This window comes from Sceloporus occidentalis, unplaced genomic scaffold (genome assembly GCF_023333645.1).
Source record: "Sceloporus occidentalis isolate IW3139 unplaced genomic scaffold, rSceOcc1.0.p SCAF_59, whole genome shotgun sequence".
Classification (NCBI taxonomy): domain Eukaryota; kingdom Metazoa; phylum Chordata; class Lepidosauria; order Squamata; family Phrynosomatidae; genus Sceloporus; species Sceloporus occidentalis.
The window spans coordinates 2,231,322-2,244,564 of NW_028317039.1; the positions used below are offsets into that span (position 1 = coordinate 2,231,322).

A 13,243-nucleotide genomic window follows, 5' to 3' on the forward strand; every position below is an offset into this window, starting at 1 on the left:
TGCTAAACACATATTGGGGTGTTTTATGATAGTGACATATACCAGAACCTGTTTATTCATACCTAAAGTAAAGTGTGTGAAAAAACAAATGCAAAAAAAATGACTACCATAAAGTTTGACAAAGGCTGATGGTAGAATTAGTGCTTGGAAAGGGTTAAAATACTAGCACTTGGAATACCCTGGGCTGTCTAGTTTTCAAAAATATATGACTTGATGGGGTAAATTGCATTGGCCGGCTTCAAAGATACCCGAAATGGCACATGGGGGGAAGAATTACCAGATTTGGAAAAAATGGCTTTGAAATAGCAAAACGCTACCTGTACTTTTTGCCCCATAATGTGTAGAAAAAAGCAAAAAAACATAAAAACATTGGGTATTTCTAAACTCAGGACAAATAGTAGAATCTATTTAGCAGGTTTTTTCATTACCTTTTATAGATGAGTAAAAGATTTTTCAACTAAAAGTTAGAAACAGTCATTTTTTTTCTAAATTTTTCACCATTTTTTATACTTTTTTTAATAGTAAATAATATGATACAATCAAAACAATGTCTAAAGAAAGCCCTTCTTGTCCTGAAAAAAACAATATCTAATGTGTGTGGGTTCAGTAAACGGGAAAGAAGAAAATTACAACTAAACACGAGCAGCGCAGAAATTGTCACGAAGGGTACAAAAAGTAAAATCAGCCTTTGTCACGAAGGGGTTAAAGGCTCCACCAAGTGTTTCTTTGTCCAGTTTACTAGACAAACCCTCTTGCTAATGAAAGTCAGTGGAGAAAAGGTTTCATTGTATAAGCAGGACTCCATTAACCCCTTCAATCCCAGGGGTTTTTGGTACCTCAAAGCCCAGAGCAATTTTGCCATTTTTGCGCTATGTCGGTTCAGAGATTATTCTCTTTTCCTGTGAATAGTGTACCCATGTAAACTATATATTGTTTTTTCAAGGAGATATAGAGCTTTCTTTTTATACCATAGTTGGATGATTAGCTGAAAATTTTGAGAAAAAAAACTGATTTTTACATTTTCCCTCTGAATCCTCACAAAATTAGGTAAAGTGATGGAAAATCCCCTCCAAATTTATCAATTCAGGTGTCCTAATTTCAGAAATACCTAATTTATATAGATTTTACATACTTTCCCAGCACCAGTTTTTGTATAATTTTTATGCCTATGGCTTAACGGCTTTGGGGGTTGTGAACGGGGGCATAAGGGTTATACTGGCTAGATGTTATGCTAGGGCAATGGGATGTAAGGTTTTTTAATTATTTTATTTTATTTTATTTTTTTTATATATATATATATATATATATATATATTTTATTTTTTTGTATTTTTTATATATATTTTTTTGCACAGACGTTCACCGGCTGCCAGAGAGGAGGATCCCCCACAGCGCTCCAGGGGACCTGGATCCTCCTTTCTGGAAGCCGATGAACATCTGTGCGATGCACACAGACAACCTCTGTGCCGGCACTGGGGATGCATTGGTAAGTTGGAGGGGGATTCAGAGTGGCATATCTAGGGAGCACAGTGGCATATGTAGGGGTCAGAGTGGCATATCTGGGGAGGGCATAAAGCACATCAGGGAAGCAGAGTGGCATATCTATAAGTAAGATGCATTAAGGGGGGCCTTAAAATAGCTATTGGTTTTCCAAGTTTCCTATTTGTGTATATATATATATTCCTGTTAATAAGTAAAATACTGTTTTACCATTCCACTAATGTGTATTTTTTCTTTAAAATAGCACCAAACTTTAAGGGTGCGGCCTATAATCGAGCCAATACGGTGTGTGTGTGTGTGTGTGTATATATGTGTATATATAATATGTGTGTGTGTGTAAAGGTGATGGAAAACCCTTCCACTTAAAATTAAGGGGGTAGACACCAGACAAGCCAGAAGCCTTGTTTTTTCCCTCAGAAATCTCATGGTGCTGCCACAACCACAAGAGGTTCTGGGTAGGCGCATGCAAATAAGGTCAACACTGATCACCTTTTGCATCTATATCCACTTTATACATGGAACCCTTTAAAGTATGATATTTCTGAGGGGAAAAACAAGGCTTCTGGCTTGTCTGGTGTCTGTAGATGAGTGTTCAATAATGCTTCTACTACCCCTTTAATTTTAAGTGGAAGGGTTTTCCATCACCTTTACCCACCCTAACTTTTGTAATGGGGTATATATAAGTAGTTTGGGAGATGCTCTGACCCAGTCATCTAGCCATCACAATTTGGCCCTTGTCAAAATGGCTCAGATCCTTACGTTTGCCCATTTTTCCTGCTTCTAACACGTCTGCTTTGAGGACGAAATGTTCACTTGCTGTTTAATATATCTCACCCATTGACAGGTGCCATGATAACAAGATTATCAGTGTTCACTTCACCTGTTAGTGGTCATAATATGTTATACCTGAGACTCACAGACGTCACTTTCTAGCTGGCTTCTGACCAAAGTTTTTTCAAAGTTTCTCAAATAAGTTTTCCATCTGGACCACATCTTTTGTCAGCCTCTTAGGCCATAATGCAGTTTTACCATGTTTTTTCTGACTAGCTTTCTTACAGCTGTTTTTTTTTTGGTTTTTTTTTTAAATTAATTACTGGGGGTAAATTTATTCACTTGACAACATATGGTAGCTGAGTGACCCCTTTAAATATATGTGTTGCCCCCCTCCTTGCAGATGTATTAGTTAGATGGTGAAGACCCCTTATGCATTTGCTTCTTTCTCTGGCCCAACTCCTAGGCTTGTAACAGATGTGTTCTAGCACTAGGCCTTTGAGACTTCCTTGGGGATCAAATGCGTACCAGCTTCTGCAGACAGCACTCCCATTATTTCAGTGGGTGGGCTTTATTGCCACTGATTGGCTGCTTTACGTGTCCAGTCAGTGACATGACAGTTATACAACAAAGAGAGCGTTGCCCTGGGGATGCAACGTCTGCTAAAAGTTCATTCTTAACATTTTTAAGAATATGATTTTTTTTGTTGGTGAGACAGCATGGGACATTTTCCCTTTAATGTTGCTTTAGGCATTGTTTGATCATCTGCATCATAGAACAGAACTTCACTTTCATTTTTATATCTTCCTGGATATTTGTAAACATGCCCCTATTGCCTGATGGCGAGTTTGTGTTTTTGTAATTTACAGGTATATTTTTCCCTTTTTAATGTAAACAAGAGTAGTGGATCCTTATGGGTACCTTTTTTGTTTTAGTGAAACGTTTTATGATTAATGAATAGACAGAATGCTAAAATTGTGTATTGAGCTGTCATGATTAACTCATATAACGTAGTGGATGCATGGAAGGGTAACCCAGCAGAGGTGGTTAGTTTCTTTGTTTAGGCATTCAATGAGTTAATCTGAGGTTGATGTAAATGTGTTTTTGTGCATGCCCTCTGTATCTGTTCTGGCTAGAGGTGTCATCTTCCCAAAGGACCCCTGTGGTGATTCATGGCCTAACTGATAAGGATCCTTAGTTATAGGAATTCCATTCCTATCTTAAGTGGAGGGGTTTCCATCACCTTTACCCCACCATAACTTATTGGCACATCAAAGATGGGACCCAATTCTTGGGGATGGTGTCATATAATCAGTCATGTGGTCAGAGGGGCGTTTGCTTGCAAAAGTCTGATTTAGGGACAATGCAGCGACCTCAAAGGAGAACTCCATGATATACTCTGATCGCAACAACATCGTAAGAATCCATCTGGACTTAAGGAGTTCCCACAGGCCTACTTATTGGAGAAACTCGTGAGTGAGGGTCCTGTGTTTAAGTCCTATTGTTTTTAAGAACTGTTTGCTGTTTTATTTTTATTTTGTATGTCTTGTTTTTGTAATTCTGGCACTGTGTAATCTTTGTCTTTTTGTTATTAAAATATTCATAATCTAAGTCTGTCTTTGGGCTCTAGTATTGATATCCACGAACCCTAAGAGAGGATAACACGTTACCATATTGTTGTTATTACGTTTTACTGGATATATATATATATATATATATATGTTGGTTGCCCAGGGTGGGTTGATATATATATAGAGATAGAGGTTCTAATTCGGATTTCTCACGAATCCGGTATCAAAATCGTGAGTGGTGGCAGACTACCTGGGGGGATACAGGCAGGATTTGGGGGTTAATTTGGTATAGCTTATGCCTTGTTAAGGGGTCAAGTTAGTAAATCCAGAGGCCTGGTGCTATTAACCCCTTCATGCCCACGCCCTCCACACAGTCATGGCTTGGCAAGTAGTCCTGACCGTGACATGAGCTGTTCTCATTTTAGAATGACACAGATGATGCAAACATAACTAACTTTTTATTAAATTGGGATAAAATATAACCAGTGCTAATTTAGAATTAATTTAATTGGAGATGTTCTGTAGACCCTGAATTTTTCTTTTACTACATACAGCAAGGATTGTGCACATATAACAGATGGACAAAATGATAATACAGCAGCAAATCACTGTGAAGATCCAAGAGGATTAAAATATATTAATATTCTAATCTACACCAAAAGAAATGTCAATGCAAAACAGTATGATGTAAGCCCTGTAAGTAAGAAAAATCCAATAAAATAGAGCACCCACACATCTTTTGGAAGTTTTGGGATGAATCTGTTCTAGCTCATTACACTTGTCATGGCAAATCCCATAAAATGCCAAACTGCAAAACGTTTGATGTTCAGCTGATTAATTCCCTTCAAGAAGAAAATCAGTTCATTTAAGGATTCTTTGGCAGCTACTGGGTCTGTGGGAGAATGGAGATGCCTTATATAATGGAAGTAAATATATTTAGATTGATGGAAAGAACAACTTTCAAATTAATATTACTAAAATGAGAGGAAATAGCAAATTTTGCCTTAAGGCATGATACTGCGCCCTTTTTAGCACTGTAGGGAGCATAGCATATACTTCTAGATTGTAAGCTTGTTTGACCAGGATGCTGTACATCCAGATTGTTATGTGCTGTTTACCCCTTGTACTGTGCTGTTTAGTATGATGACACTATATAAATCAATAAATAATAATAACACAATCAAATGATTTTTAAATACTTTTGGTTCGCTTTTGAACATGGTTTAATTTCAGTATGTTTAGTTTAGGACTCTGTCCTGTCCTAATGCCATAATTCGATCTTTTTATTTAATTTAGCAGTGTAAACACAGTATTAACACACTTTCCAATTATTCTTGGAGCAAATGTTCCACTTTAGGAGAAATTATCATCTTTCATGCAGTTTACAACTTCAGCAACTTACACCCTTTCCATTCCTTCCTGAGATAGCCAGGTTTAACTGTTTGATATTCACCGACCTGGTGCATCCAGTGATGAGTATTTCAGACATGGTCCTGTCAGTGGATGAAGGTAATGCAGTGGTGTTCCTCAGAAGTTCTCAGATATTTCCACTGTGCACTCTGGAGTCGGTGAACTGCCAGCTGAAAGGGTACATAACAAGTTTCACAGTGACCAGTGTTTACAACTTCTAATTAGCCCTTTAATTCAGAAACTAAATGCCTGTCACTGACATGTATTTGTGTGGTGTGTGACCCTTTCCAGTTTGGCATTAGACAATGTAATTTATTTTAGTGTTAACCTCCTCTCGATTTATGTTTGACTACAATTATGCTAAAGTTTGTAACTAGCCTTACGATTGTGGGTAAAATCTATAGAATAATACAGGAGTTTGATAGGATTTCCTTGCACAAATGCACTTTTATTTATGGTACTTGTATGTTACCTAATAATATAACAGGGAAAGAAGGTGAGCTGATTTCACCAACCAACACAAATAATATTTGAGCTAATCGCCAGAGGATTTGTTACAAATTATACTCTCATATTAGACCACTTTTTACTAGTTGTGGCGCTAGCTTTTTTTGGATGTATTTATATACGTTAACACGGTGCATTGTTGGAAATTTCAGCTTTGCCATCATAAAAATATATTTAGGGCAGGGCTTGACAAATTTGTTGTGAATCTAGGCGCCAGCTAAAAAAGTTAGGAGCCAGGATTTTTTTTTTTTAAAACAAACAGTTGGTCAGGAGTGATCTGATCATCATCAGCCCACTTACTAAAATCACAGCATTTGACCTGCACCCTGAACTTTCAGGTCAGTGCTGTTTTTTTAAAAAAAAATATTTTTTTTGTTTTACTCTTTCAATGCTGATGTTTCATTGGAGCATAGCATTGCCTGATATTTAGCAGGGGGGTGTTGGGGCATTGAAGGGGTTAACACTGCACTGTCGCTCTCACTTGTGTGGGGACCCAATCAACACTCAACCCCCTTCCCTGAAGCTGCCTGTGGCAGCTGAAAACGCGATTGCTGGTTTTCCTGCAACCGCGTTTTCAGCCTACAGGATCACTCCGTTGGAGTGATCTCAGGCTCGGGGGCGGGCTCGGAGTGGCTGTGAATGTAACAGGCTGACAAACATCTAGGCGACCTGGCGCCTGGGATTTGTCGAGCCCTGATTTAGGGTACCATTTGCTTTTTAGTAGTTAGGGGAAGAATGTTTCACTGTTTAAACAATATGGTATTTGCATGTTATCGTCGCTTCCTGTATCAAGCTCTCATTACCTAAAGGCAATTTACCTAATAAAGATAATTTGTAATTGTAACTTAATATCTGTGTTTTTTTAGATGTACTGTTTACAAATCAGCTGTGTTTAATTTACAGAGGGGAATTTCACACTTTGTGTGAGAGAAGTATAATAATCAGGCTAGAATCTGTGATTGATCCAGAAATGGTTAATCTGTTGGGTTCCTGCCTTTTGGGGCAAAGCTATTACCAGAAGCGACTTTAAAAAAGACTTGCAGTCTTGGCGCTCTGAATAGTCTGGTGAAAGACTGTTACATTTGTGTTCATTGCTGGTACAAAGACTGAAGAATCAAAATTAAATTGAGCAAAGGAATATATTTTTGTTTCATTTGAAAGGGTAATCTTACACATTTCATAAAATACCGTAAGCTTGGATTAATGTTTTGTTGCAAACAATGCTACCTGAATGCATTTTGAATGCTAAATTCTAGACTGTTATTAATGCTATTTTTTTGTATACATTGCCAGAGTGCTTTAGAACTACCGTATTTGCTCGATTATAAGACGACCCTGATTATAAGACGACCCCCCAAAATCTAAATATTAATTTAGGAAAAAAACAAAAAGCCTGAATATAAGACTACCCTATAAGAAAAAAAGGTTTACTAGTAAATATTAATTCATGTAAACTATTTTTTCATATTTAATAAAAGCTATGATTGAGAAAAATATATATTTTTTTTATTTGCCAACCTGTTCCCAGGGTTGCCACTCTTCCCCCAGAAATGTCTTATACCCCCTATTTGCCACTCTGCCCCATGATGTGCCTTTTAACCCTCTATATGCCACTCTGCCTCCAGAAATGTCTTATACCCTCCTATATGCCACTCTGCCCCATGATATGCCTTTTTAACCCCCTATATGCCAGAGTGGCATATAGGGGGTTAAAATGCATATCATGGGGCAGAGTGGCATATAGGGGGTTAAAAGGCATTTCTGGAGGTATATATATATATATATAACTGCTAACAGCAATCACACTCCTATCAAGCCAAGGCAGCCAGTACATGCTGGAACCTGGGGATGATAGGAGTCTGAGTACAGCCTCCCTATGCCATGCTACCACCACCACCACCCCCCTTACACATCCATGCTATCACACACACACTCATTCACAAACATTTAAATACTCATTCATTCCATTAATCACACATACTTGCTCAAAAACCCTCCCCCACCCCCTTACCTGAACTGCAGATCTCTCACTCGAAGACTTCTGCAGGGGCTCGGCTGTGCGAGCAACTTCTCTGGCCCCGCCCCCGAGCAAGGAGGGGGGAGGCAGAATTATGTGACACTCTGGTAGCTTCCTGTTCTCCTGCTGCTAGTAGAAGAGACGCTGCTCCCGACCAAAGCACCGGTAAGCAGCCTGGCCCCAGCGGACATTTTTTTGAGGTCTGATTAGAAGACGACCTCGATTATAAGATGAGGGGTATTTTTCAGAGCATTTGCTCTGAAAAAAACCTTGTCTTATAATTGAGCAAATACGGTACTTGAAAGAGCAGATAGATGAAGGAAAAACTGTGTACAGTTTTTTTGGCTAAAAATAAATAAATTTGCGCTTACATTAGCGCTTACTTAAAAGCTACGAATCAGGTGCAAAATCGGCTATTTAAATAGTGTGATCAATGGATCATATGGGACTGCGAAGCCGCAGACCAGACAGGGTGCCCCGTGCCCATTGTAGGCACTTGGCAGTGGTCATGTGAGCATAAGAACTGGACCACGGAGCAATAGAAGAGGGTGGCCTGGTCTGATAAATCATGTTTTCTTTTACATCACATGGATGGCTTGGTGCGTGTGCGTCGCTTACCTGGAGAACACATGGCACCATGATGCACCCATGAAGGCCCCACTTTGCAGGACTTGGAAGGACCTGCTGCTAACGTCTTGGTGCCCGATAGCATCCCTTCAGAGGTCTAGTTTAGTCCATGCCTGGACGGGTCAGGGCTATTTTGGAGGCAAAAACCTACACAATATAAGGCAGGTGGTTATGCTGTGGCTGATCTGTGTATACCAAGCCGGCAGTGGCTTTTACTTCTACCATTCGCAAAGGTTTTCTTTTGAGGGTGGTTTTGACATGTCATTATTATATGGAATTTTAGTGGGTTTTTCATCAGTATAAGAAATGTACATTATTACTGTTGGTATAAGTGAGAATCTTGAAAACTCATATAAACTCTGGAGGTTATTTATGTTGCATTAATCCCTCTCTCTAGATCATTGAAGCTGAACATATGATGGACAGGATTGTCAGTGGCTTATCGGAGGCTAGTATTAAGGTGCGGTTAGCTGCAGTCAGGTATGCATTTATCTTCTAGTCTTACTCGTTAACGTCTCTCAATCTTGATGTTTTAGATTAAGAAACCAAATTTAAAGAGACCATTGCTCACTTTACAGAGGCAATCTGGCATCACTGGATTTATGGGAAACCCATCCAAGTGGCCCACTTGAAAGCAGACATCTTTAGGATACAACCTAACATCACAAAAAGTGGGATTCCTAGATTAGTTGTCCTATAAAAGAAGCACAGAAAAGATACATATAAAACCCGTGTTAATCTAGACACTCTAAATTATGGCTACTGCTAATGGCCCAAATTTTTCATATCAGAGCCCCCCCTTGCCAGCTCTCCACAGCTTGTGTAATTATGTCTTATTGCTGCACTGAAATAACATCTTTGGAAAAAGGGTTTATGTGGTGTTGGAAATTTATATTTGCTTTTATATTAGTGTAGTAGGAATTACACATATAAACTACACTTTTAATCCTTACATTTGGTAACCAGTTTCTCTCCTTAATTTGTGCCTATTCTAATCTATCCATCCAGAGATGGCTGGACATCCAAGTAAAGAAATGTTAACATTAACAATATATTTCCACAAAATATCCTCTCCTCCTTCTTGTATATTTTCTCAGATGTTTACACAGTTTGTCTAGATCTGTCCAGCAGCTCAGGACAAGTTTTCAAGATCATGCAGTGTGGAAACCCTTAATGAAGGTAACTCCTCAATATTTCCTTTAGAGCTGTAAATTTTATGTATTTTTATGTGTGAATCCTGTTACTAGGGATCTACTCTAATGTATATCTGGAGAATAGACAAGGCTGTAACTTCCATGGGGCAAGAGGGGCACCTGTTCCAGGGGTGCCCTATGGCAGTGTCCCTGCATCTCATTGTGCTTCCCACTGCTTCTGGAAGCTGATGTAACATCAGACTGGGATGCAACCTCTGACCTTTGCCGAGGCACCTAAATCTCTAGTTACGGCTCTGGGGATAGGGATATCCTGTAATAACAGTACAGTTCAAAGTGTTTTCTTTGAACACTATACATCTACTACACTTCTATTATAGTGCAGGACTTGGCAGATTGAAATAATTGTTATGACTGAGAATCCATATTTTAGAATATACCCGAGTGCAGTGCATAACTGAATTATTATTGGTTTTTGTGTTGTTTTTGTAATTCTGGCTACTTTGTATTTAGCCTAACAAATATTATAATTATGAAGATGTCCTCTTTTCTGAATTTGTCTACCATTTAAACCTAGAGAAAGTCGTGGTAGCATAAATTGATGATGGACTAAAATATATATTTATATCTTGCTTACTTAATTTAGCATATGTTTAGAACCTTCCTTGTAACGTATACTAATGCATGTCAAAGAGAACTTTTCATACAGATTTGGGATTTTTATATCTGTTCTTTTCTTTGAACCATCATTGAAAGATTGATTTTAACTGCTGTATACCTTCACTCAAAATGTTATTGGTAAAAGGTTGGCATTATGCTTTTTTTTTTTTTTTTTTTGGCGAATGTTTTTGCAAACAAGCCTTTTCTTGCTTGCTTATATTTTAGGTGTTGCAGAATGCCCCAGATGACATCCTTGTGGTAGCTTCTTCAACATTATGCAATCTTCTTCTAGAGTTCTCACCCAGTAAAGAGGTTAGGATCTTGAAACAATAGTTGTGTTTATTGTGTTTATTATTAAATACGTGTTTCTCTTTTTCCCGTCAACTAGCCATTGTATCAAGTGGTGTTTCAATTCTGGTTTGCTTGAAGTTGGAGGGGGTTATGCATCTTCTAGAATAAAACAATTATATTGTTTAAAAAATGCATCTTTCATAATAGGAGACTGGATTTCTTGATAATGAGAGCTGTCAGACAAAAAAAAATTGTAAATGCTATCTGAACGAAACCACAGTCATTTGCGTGTTGGAAAGCCGGAAAGCAGCTTGATATTTAATATTTATAATAAAGAGAGGATACAAATTTATATTTCCCATGAAAATTGCATTACACTGTCCAATAATTGTCATGGTACATTCTAGATTTTATGAATTTGTTATGAAACTAACAAGCTGGGCTTGACGAGCAATGTACTGTTGCTTCATCCTTTAAATCAGGGGCGTCCAAGTTTTTTCTTAAGTGGGCCACTTCATCAGAATTGTATACGTGCGCGGGCCGCACTCATTTTTCACTGTGAGAAAATATGGCCTTTAATAAAATATGCAGATTAAAATAGAGTAAATAACACAAACCCTTTATTTTTCCTCTCACTGATTTCTGGGCCTAGAAAGTTTTGTGACTACAAATTCAGGATTCAGGGTAATTAAAAACGAAATAGTTCTATTTATTCTAGGGATGCACCAAAATGAAAATTCTTTACCAAAACATTCACGGTTCAATAGAAAATGACCCCCCACCTTTAAAAATAATAATAAAAACTTGAATTTTTAATAAAAGTAGGTAACACACCACAATTGGACAAAAAAAATTAGCAATATGACTTGACATGATAGGAGTGTGATTGCTAACAGCAATCACAGTCCCATCATGCCTAGGTTCCAGCACTTACAGATCCAACCAGTAAATGCTGGAACCTAGGCATGATGGGACTGTGCTTGCTGTGATTGCTGTTAGCAATCACACTCCTATCATGCCAGGTCAGCCAGTACAAGTGATGTGCACACCACGGGCGTAGGAACCGGGGGGGGATGGATCCCCCCAAGGAAATCATGTGGGGGGACCGATTAATAGAGAAATCCCCCCCCAGGGCTGTAAGTGAGGCGAGTGCCCTCGGTGCACAGCTGCCCGATCAGCAGCTGCAGCGTGCAGGACTGGTTGGGGAGATCACAGATTTCCCTAACCAGTCCAACATTGTTACGTCGGATCAGGCACCACAGGTGATGGACCCACAATGCAGGAATGGTGAGAATATCCGATAAACAAGCCGGGATCAAGGCAGGCAGCACAGGAGCGTAGTCAAAGAACAATAGCCGGGGTCGGGGCAGGCAGCACAGGAACGAAGTCAAAGAACAGTAGCCGAGGTCGGGACGGGCAGCACAGGATCAAGGTCAGAAGAACGAAAGCCGAGGTCTGGTACACGTGGATATCAATCAGAAAGCAAGAGCAACACAAACACCCTGAGAACAATAACATGGACTCGTTGAACGGGCAAGGAAACATAGGACCAGGAAGTTTAAATAGAGCCAATGGCGGGAGAGCAGGTAAGATGACGTCACGACCGGCGCAATAATAGCGTCGTCGCGATGGCAACCAAACAAAACCTCCTGCCTGTCGCAAATGACGCGGAAGAGCCACACAGGCAGGGGAGGTAATGTAAACAGCCTCCGTGGACATGCAGCGGCGATCGAGCACTCGATCGCCGCCGGCATGCCTGCGGCGGCTCAACCACAAAGTCCTCTCTGCTTGTGTTGCCGCCGCGAGCGACGCGGAAGCGCCACACAGGCAGAAGAGGCACTGGTCGGGTGCCGCGAGCATGTAGCGGCGGATCGTTTCTCCGATCGCCGCTGACATGCTGCGGCAGCCCAATCAGGGCTGTCAGTGGCTGGGAGGCGTGCCTGCTCGATATGCACGCCCCCTCGTGTGCGTGTAGAGCGCACGTCGGTACACGAGGGGGACGTGCGCGAGGAACGCCGTGGGACCCCGGCCGGACAGGTAGGTATGACAAACATTAATGTGACACTCTCTGTCACTGAGTGCCGGGGGATGGGATATGACGTTTATATCCCAGCCCCGGCGCTCAGCATAAACAGCTGTGCGCAGCCGCACTGCACTGAGAGTGAGCGGCAAACCAGAAGGAAAGGAGGAAGAGAAAGCAGAAAGGAAGAAGAGAAAGCAGAAAGAAAGAAGAGAAAGGTAAGAGATGTGAAGAACGAGGGGGGGGGGGACTGATGTGCAAAACGAGGGGGGGTCTGATGTGCAAAACGAGGGGGGGTCCGATGTGCAAAACGAGGGAGGGGGGGTCCGATGTGCAAAACGAGGGAGGGGGGGTCCGATGTGCAAAACGAGGGGGGGTCTGATGTGCAAAACGAGGGGGGTATACACAGTGTATATGTGAAATAGAGTTCTACACAAGCCCTTGTTTTTTATAAAAATAAATAATTTTATTGTACAGAAAATCAATCGAGTTATAAAAACATATAGTATATCTCATAATATAGACAACAGAGTTTTTCAAAGGACTAATCTGAGCATATGGAGGGATTATGGTAGCATACCCCTTGAAAAAGGAGAACCGAAACGGCGTAGGGGAAGTGGAGCATGGGTAAGCATTTTTGATATTTTGAGGACCTTTTTCTTGATTACTACTTATGTTCCTACTGAAAATGTACCGTATTTGCTTGATTATAAGACGAG

The 13,243-nt window shown here is 40.1% G+C and overlaps 1 protein-coding gene across 3 annotated transcripts in view; it reads left to right on the forward strand.

Moving 5' to 3' along the window:
- LOC149287541 (armadillo repeat-containing protein 8) overlaps nt 1–13,243 on the forward strand; it is a 46,485-nt gene that overhangs the window by 21,847 nt on the left and 11,395 nt on the right. For all 3 annotated transcript variants that reach the window (XM_089492679.1, XM_089492681.1, XM_089492680.1), the window contains 3 exons: nt 8,800–8,882; nt 9,500–9,581; nt 10,439–10,525. In XM_089492679.1, coding sequence (XP_089348805.1) covers nt 8,800–8,882; nt 9,500–9,581; nt 10,439–10,525 — 252 coding nt within the window. The remainder of the gene's footprint in view (nt 1–8,799; nt 8,883–9,499; nt 9,582–10,438; nt 10,526–13,243) is intronic.